Source organism: Pipra filicauda, unplaced genomic scaffold (genome assembly GCF_003945595.2).
Source record: "Pipra filicauda isolate LSUMZ 115617 unplaced genomic scaffold, ASM394559v2 scaffold4_size7858003_pilon, whole genome shotgun sequence".
NCBI classification, from domain to species: domain Eukaryota; kingdom Metazoa; phylum Chordata; class Aves; order Passeriformes; family Pipridae; genus Pipra; species Pipra filicauda.
The window spans coordinates 2,948,618-2,956,271 of record NW_024104643.1 but is presented as its reverse complement, the minus strand read 5'-3'; the positions used below and the strand labels follow the sequence as shown (position 1 = coordinate 2,956,271).

Below are 7,654 nucleotides of genomic sequence, written 5' to 3'. Positions count from 1 at the left end.
TGTTCAATTCTTAGCAGGACCAAAGGCACTTCTGCTCTGCTCACCTTCAGTGCAGAAGGCATAAAGAAAAGTTGTAAGGAGTGTGTATGAGGTTCCTTACCTCACACATCAAAAATCCCCCAGTGGAAACACAGAAAAAACATTATCACAAACACCTAAAGTACTGTTTATAACTTAAAAAAAAAAAAAAGCTTATTTCAAATTTATAAAGGACTTAAGTTGAAAGTTTTCACAACAGTTTATTTTCAAAAAAAAATTATATGTAGGTGTGGAAAGTAATTCAGCACTTTCTAGGAAGGACTAGGATGTTCCTAGTCCTTTGACTGCTAGAAACGAGCAGTCAAAGAAGTGAAAGTTTTCATTTAGTTCTGGTCTGGGTTAAAGTACAAAAAAAATTGTTCCATTTCAGCTGTGCTGTGAATTCAGTGAAATTGCTAGAAACCATTCTGGTCTAGATTTTATTTTGGGGGTGGGGGAAGGGAAGACATTTAGACTGGTCTTCTTTCCTATTTTATTTTGCTCAGAAAGCATAAGCATTATTTCATCTTCTTCTTCCTCTCCCCCTCATTTCATTGGAAAATACGAAAGACCAGAATGTCAGTGTTATCCTAGTCACACACCATTGATACTGGCACAGATCATAGGCAAAGGTCTTGCTCTGGGTTTTCGTTCCTGGGGTTTTTAAACCGAAAGAGAAGCAGCCACCATTTGTGAAAAAGGTCGGCATCTGTCCTAGTCTGGAAAAATTCCAGTTGATTTCAATGAATTTTGAATCAGGTCCAGATTTCCTCTCTGTACCCTGCATTGTACTTCAGATCAGAGAAAACTTAAGAGAAAACCCTAGTAAGACAATATTTCCCACTAGGAAAATAATGGCCCCAATTTCTAGGACCATTTCATATGTACCATGAATATGTGAACAGTCTTATTTTACATCCTCCTAATCAAAATTTAAAGCAGAGAAACAGTTTTTTATGCACTTTTATAAAGATGTCACCATTGCTGCAGGAGTAGAAAGAACCACAAATTATTAATTTCTTGTTCCACTACATTTATGCCCTTACAGAGACACTTACTTATCACTGTTACTAAAAGCTCATAAGGGATATCTCTAACAGCTGTAAGCAACAGTGGGTCCTTCACTAGATAATAAATCCAGAGATGTTTAATTGGCTTTTCAAAGCTGCTGAGCACCAGCGCTTGTGAGGTCAGGTCTTTAAACTATCATTTGCGTATCAAATATTAAGTTCAAATGCCTACATTTTAGATGTTTACTACTGGAAAGAGAATTTGTACTTGTTACAGCAAAAGTGTTCTTATGGAAGAGGTTACTGAGACCTCCCCAGTGAAGGCAAACAGCACCAACAAGTCTAGGTCAATGCACACTTTGTCACGGAAATTAGTACACTTTTGGAAGATGCCTGAAAGTGAGGACCTGCTGCAATACAAATACACCTCAGGGGAGTTCAAGGCATCCGAGCAGCTGCAGCTCTATGGAGACACCCAAACAGCAGAAGTCATCGTATATTTTTCTTGTCATACCTCATTTCTTTTCCCACAAAGCTAGAAAAGAACAGGTCGGAGCTCACGCCGAATGGTGGAAGTGTTCTTTCTGGACTACTTTCAGGTAATTTGAAATTCAAACAGTGCTTAAGATCCATAAAAAAGAGCAACAAGGCACATTTAATGCTTCGGTTTAGATTCCTAATGTCACACAGAGCAAGGCATTCACAGGTAAAGATTATGAGTCTGAATTCTGCGTCCCAAAGACCTGCTGTATGAGAACTGTGATGCCGAGTCTTACAGAAATCAGCTGGACTCAGTGTGGGTGCTCACACATCAAGCACAGCAAGAAGCAGAACTGAGGACTGAGACTCATAATTGTGCTATATATATATATAGATTAAGTGGAGCATCTAAGTGGATCTTTTTTTCAGAGGGTATCTACACAGGTTCAAAGCGTTCCTCTTAGGCCCTTAGATTCAGCTTGACATTAGAAAAGCTTAGATCAGGCTTTAATCACAACAGATAGCCCACCAAACCAATCATTCTTCCAACATATCGAGAGCTCTTTCAATAGATACCTCTTTATTTGAAATGGAATGTATCTTGAAAAATATGAAAAATAAATCACATCTCTCAGAAATCATCTATGAGTCATATTTACACACAAATTTTTTTGACGACACTGATATTTCTTCTCAGAATAGGATATGCTAGAAAACATTTGGTACATCATTGCAGCTATAATTCAGAAGCTGGCGTTTGTATATCATGAACCTTAAAAAGGAGGAATTCCTTCTGGATGTCACAGAAACAACATCCACTTGATCTTCCTTTCTCAGTTTCTAAATTGTCTTGGTCACCAGAGTTTAGATTTTCTTGCTGAATCTGCCCCTTATTCACTTTCTCTTGTGGTTTTTTTTTTTTGTTTGTTTGTTTGGTTTTTTTGGGTTTTTTTTTGGTTTTTTGGTTTTTTGTTTTTGTTTTTATTTTAGTTAAGACACATAATTTTGACCTTTTTATGAACTGACTGTCCCCACTTCTGGTACCTATATCAAGCATTAACCTGTGCTTTACAGCATTTTTGTTTATTCTCTAATGAATTTACTTCAGCCACGTGCTGTTAGATTTCTTTTTTTTTGGTAAGGGGAATGACAATTTCTTTACTTTCAAAGCTCTGATAAGATGGAGCATGATTTGCTGGACGTATTTTCATAGCCATTGCTTACAAGGCAGTAACAGACAGTATTTAATCCAGAAGTTCAAATGAAGACCATGCAGTAGTAGAGGGACAAGACAAAAAAAAGACCAGAACTACCTTTTAATAACATCAAACAATTTCTTGGTCTAAAATTACTATCAGTCAAAAAAAAAAACCAAAAACCAACAAAAAACAACCGTGGAATTTAGAGCATGAGAAAGTTGTCAGAGTGTCCACATCAGACAATTTAGCCTTATTTATACCAACAGGGCATGAGCCACACAGTCCGACTGTCCCCAGGGGACCCCAGCCAAATTGTTCCCATTCACTTTTGAGGAGAAAGTCCAGAGACACAAGGGGGAGGGATCCTTACACCCATCCCACCAGCTCAAGGGGGATTTTGTGATGTGACCACCTCTCACACTAGGACTCTGGCTGACACCAAGGTTTTTAAACAGGTAACAGAGCAGGCAATGGCAACCAGCAAAAGTTTGTTGGTGAGCTACCTCAGTCCAAAAGGTTTTCAGAGCATCCTTCAGACCAACTTAAAACAAGAAACATAAGGTGAAATGGGACATTGACCTTGAACTGGTGAAAAGGAGCAGCAAATTCAAAATGAAAGCTATTTTCTCATACCTTAATGAAAATTTTATCACTAAAATTTTCATCTTTTGTTTTCAAAGTACAAGTACTTCCAGAAGAACAGTAAAATTTCAGCTTTAGACTACATCCATAGGCTTTTGTGGCATTCAGAGGCATTCACTGAGGACAAGAATATCTGCCTCTCTTAGAGAAATACGTATGTCTCTGATCACACAGGAATTAATTTTCATCAGTTACATTTATTCTTCAGTAGGCTAAAATATATTTTAGTAGGTGAGATCAGTGATACGTCTGTGTATCTGAAAAGGTGGATTAGTTACTCAGTAAACTGTAATTAATTGCTCTAAATAGAGGAGCCAAATTACAAATTACAGTCTATTTTGTAAGTCTTTGACTAGCTCATTAGAGAATCCCCTTGCAGCTCTAACATCCAAGCGTTAGCAGAATGATAATGGCAGATGTACAGAGATGTGGAAATACCATTATGATTGCCAAGACAGCAACTCTAATCCTAGAAGATGTGGGGCACCTTTGATTTTAATTAATCTCAAAATAATAACTTTGTTAGAACAGCCGTAATCTACCACCCCAAGTTCATCATGCAACCTTGTCAAGGGCCATATTGGAAAGAAGCGCTCAGGAGTAACTACAGAGAATGGTCAGGATCCGGGCTTTAATTCTGTTACCATGACGTGTTTTGCACGTCTAGGTATGTGACTCCAAAACCTGGGGGCAAGGGACAAAAGAGGAGGGCTAACACAGATCCCAACTTTTTCCTTACTGACTGAGCTTAAGCTTAGGGTGCAGAGGAAGGGACTGACATGCACAATAGCCAATTCTAAGATCTTCCTTTGAGTATCACTTCAGCCTTTTGCTTTACAGAAACAGCTTAAACTTACAGAAACAGCTTGAACAGAGAATGTGGGGCTCTTGCTGTTAATTTACACCTCAGTTACACCAAAAAAACAGTCCTGGATGTGAAACTTTAAATGATTCTGTTTACATTCATGTAACTTGTAAAGGGGCCAAAAGCAATTTTCCTCACCACACTAATTAAAATAAATAGTTCCATGGCTCTGACTTTTTATCTTGAACCAGAGATAATTGGCCACATTGCTCTGTTCCACTTACAGCCTCCCCACTTCATTTAAACCAGAGAACCTGCTGTAGGGGCACACAATATGAAGCCACCCATCGTCTGAAGAGCCCAGTCCTAGAAAGCTCACCGGCCCACGCCCAACTCCCTCCTCTACACCGGCAAAGAGCTCTGACCCATTCCCACCAGCATCGACAGCCGAACTCCCACTGACTTTTAAGAGACAGAGGAAGACACAACAGCTGTGCAATTAGCCCTTTGTTTTCCAACTTCATTGCTTCGTCAACGTTTTCAGAGGCAAGATCATACGCCTCTCTCAACATCTGACAGTGCTAAACACCAAAATTAGCCTAGTTCATCTCAGCTAGAGAGCAACCTTATGAAAACTGTGACCAAAATAATCCATTTGCACACCAAGACATATATAAAATGGATTTTAAACTATGGGCTGCTTTAATGCAAGACATTTAAAAACCGCCATGAAAAAGCAATACAGATTGACAGCCCAGATCATTTAAAAAACAAGCGTGCGGAGGGAGCCCTGAACTTGGACAGTAAGAAACGTTCGTGAACGCCTCAGCTCTGGCCCGCCAGCCCAGGAGCAAGCACATCACACTGATAGCTGGAATCCAACTCAGATTCCTGCATCACAAAAGAAGTTGGTCGGGTTCTCCTCTGCTCATACATAAAACAGATGGGTTTTAACCTCAGAATAACAAGCAACATTGCTTTTTGAATAGTCAAGCATGAATAACTTTTTACCATCTTCCACCACGTTTAATATTTTAAAAGGCAATAATTTAAACCTCAGACTACAATTGTTATTCTCATTAGAGAAAACAGATTTCATATGCAGTATGGGTTTCACATTTTCCATGTTAGTGGAATATAGTGTATTTTGGATAAAAAACGGATAACTTTTTCGTCAAATTGCACACAGCCAAACTACCCAGAACTTTTTAGTTCCTTCAGGGAGCTAACATGCATATTGTTTTTTCCTTTGCTTTTATGATACAGCCTACATTCAGAAATATCCTGCAAATAAGCCTTAAAAAAAAAAAAAGAAAAAAGAGGAAAACAAAACCAAAAGAAAACAACTCTAATAAATAAAATACATTAAAATAAAGTTACAGTACATCATGTCTCCTAGAAATCCCATCGCACCAAAGTATCCTTTCCAAGGTTCATAAATAATAGATTTGAAATGCTTCTCGGCACCGAGGGCGGCAAAGCAGCAGCAGGCTGGGGTTCAGGATTTTGAGCCGCTTCTTTCCGGTCTACCTGCCCCTCCGGCGCTTCCCCAGTTTCAGACCCCCTGGCGCAGGTCCGCCACGAACGCTCTTAGTCCCGCTTCCCCGAAGCGCTCCGTGAACGCAACCTGCAGTGAGACAGAGAGCAGAGGGCAGCCCGTGAGGCGAAGCAGCGGCACCCGGAGCGGGCAGTGCCCGGCGGGAGCGGCGTGGGGCCGGTCGGTACCTGCGCTAGGCGGAGTTGGACGCGCCGCGGAGGCGCGGGCCGTGGGGCGCCGCCAGGTGTTGCTGCTTCTGCCGGGTGGAGCGCACGGCCAGGATGGCCTGGCGGTTCTTGTACTGCACCATCTGCAGCGTGATCGCCGCGTTCCAGCCCTGCTCCTGCGCGCACCGAAAGTCGATCTCCTTCCCCTCGGCCATCACCACCGTGAAGTACACGTACTTGCCCTTCCGCTCCACGCAGTCCACCGTCTTCATGTTGGAGAAGTGAAGCTCCTTGATCTTGGCCGCCGGCTCAGCCGGCAGCGGCGGCTGCTGCTGTTGCTGCGGCGGCGGGGGATGTTTGGGGGGGATGAGGAGCAGCCCCTCCTCGGTGAGGATGCAGCGCTTCTTCTTCCAGAGCTGCAGCAGCCCGTCGCTCCTCTTCTCCAGCATGCCCTCCTTCACCGCCTTGCAGCCGCCCTCCAGCATCCTTCTGGCAGGGTTAGGCGGCCTCCGTCCGCAGGGGCTGGGCTCGGGGGGCAGCCGGCACCAGCCGAGGACTCTCCGCCGGGCGCCGGCTCCGAGGCGGAGGGCCGGGAGCGCCCCGGCCCGCAGGAAGCGCAGCGGCTGCCGCCCGTGCCGCGGCGTGGCGGGCGGCGGACGCTGCCGGTGCGGGCGGCCGGGGCTGTCGGCGGGCTTTTCCCTGCCCTCCGCTTTTGAACGCGCCTCTCCCACCCCAGAGTGACACCCAGCGGAAACGGCGGCTCCTCCCGCCCGCCGGGCGCGGGGAAGCCCCGCACGGTGCAGAGCGGAGCGGAGCCGAGGGGCGCGGCGGAGCAGCCCCGCCCGCGAAGCGGGGCCGGGGGCTGCGCTCCCAGGCAGGGGGCCCGGCCCGGCTCCCCGCCCCTCCTCCAAGGTGCAGTGGCCACGGCAGAGCTCGGCCGTGCTGAGGCAGGAAGGGTTTCCCCGCCGTAGTTAACCACCGGTAGACTAATGCAGGGAGGTTAACAGGACAATTCAAATGCTCTATAGCGCTCGTTTGCCTTCCTCGGGGTGTTCCAGCAGCATTTGTTTGAAACAGATTTCCTCAGCCTGACCCCGTGGGGAATAGCAGCAAAGGGCCCTCCTTCTCCGTGTTTTTGATTCAAGCCCAGTATAACCGGTGCCAATTTTTAGCAACACCCTGATATTTAAGGGATCATCGCTCCATTAAACAAAGGAAACAGCCTGACACACAACCTGGTACAACGGCTTGATCCCTACGCTTCCGAACGGCTTCCGGCTGTGCTGGGGAGAAGCAGCTTCAAATGTATATATATATAAAAAATCCTCTACTTTCTGCAGCACTTCCAGTAATATCTAAAGAAAGCAAGTATCCATATCACTTCCCAAAGTAAACAGTAGAACCTCGGCACTTGGAAATTGTAAAAGCAGACTAGGGAAAACAAACAAATAAAGAAACAAACCCAAACTGGCAACAGCTACGACCATTTATCTGCTTTGTTGCCACACATTTGCTTATTGTTCAGATTCTTCCCCAAGGTTAGCTTTTTAATAATTTTATTTGAGCAGAAAAGTGACCTAAGGTTAATATGAAACTATTTTTTAGTCCTTTGATGTATTAGATGTAAATCAAAAGCCCACATAGCTGAATTTGGCAGTACATTATGGCCAAAGGAAACTGAATGCTGGAAGTTTCATACTACATTTGAGAGCACTGTTTTTAAACATGCATTTATCATGGCCACAAAGAAAACCTCCTTGCAGTAATCTTGGCAGCTAGTAAGCAGGTCATGCTGC

At 44.1% G+C, this 7,654-nt stretch overlaps 1 protein-coding gene across 1 annotated transcript; it reads right to left on the bottom strand.

The window, feature by feature from the left end:
• Positions 1–1,662: 1,662 nt before the first annotated feature.
• On the bottom strand, positions 1,663–6,703 carry PHLDA1 (pleckstrin homology like domain family A member 1). The gene is made up of 2 exons (XM_027747834.2): positions 5,880–6,703; positions 1,663–5,781 (listed from the first exon to the last, which is right to left on the bottom strand). Exon 1 carries the CDS (start codon positions 6,341–6,343, stop codon positions 5,885–5,887), a length of 459 nt encoding a protein of 152 aa, XP_027603635.1. The 5' UTR covers positions 6,344–6,703; the 3' UTR covers positions 1,663–5,781; positions 5,880–5,884.
• Between the last annotated feature and the right edge of the window lie 951 nt (positions 6,704–7,654).

What these genes read in the sequence shown, in the direction of transcription:
- PHLDA1 (XM_027747834.2), bottom strand. Translation starts at nt 6,343, where the DNA reads ATGCTGGAGGGCGGCTGCAAGGCGGTGAAGGAGGGCATGCTGGAGAAG.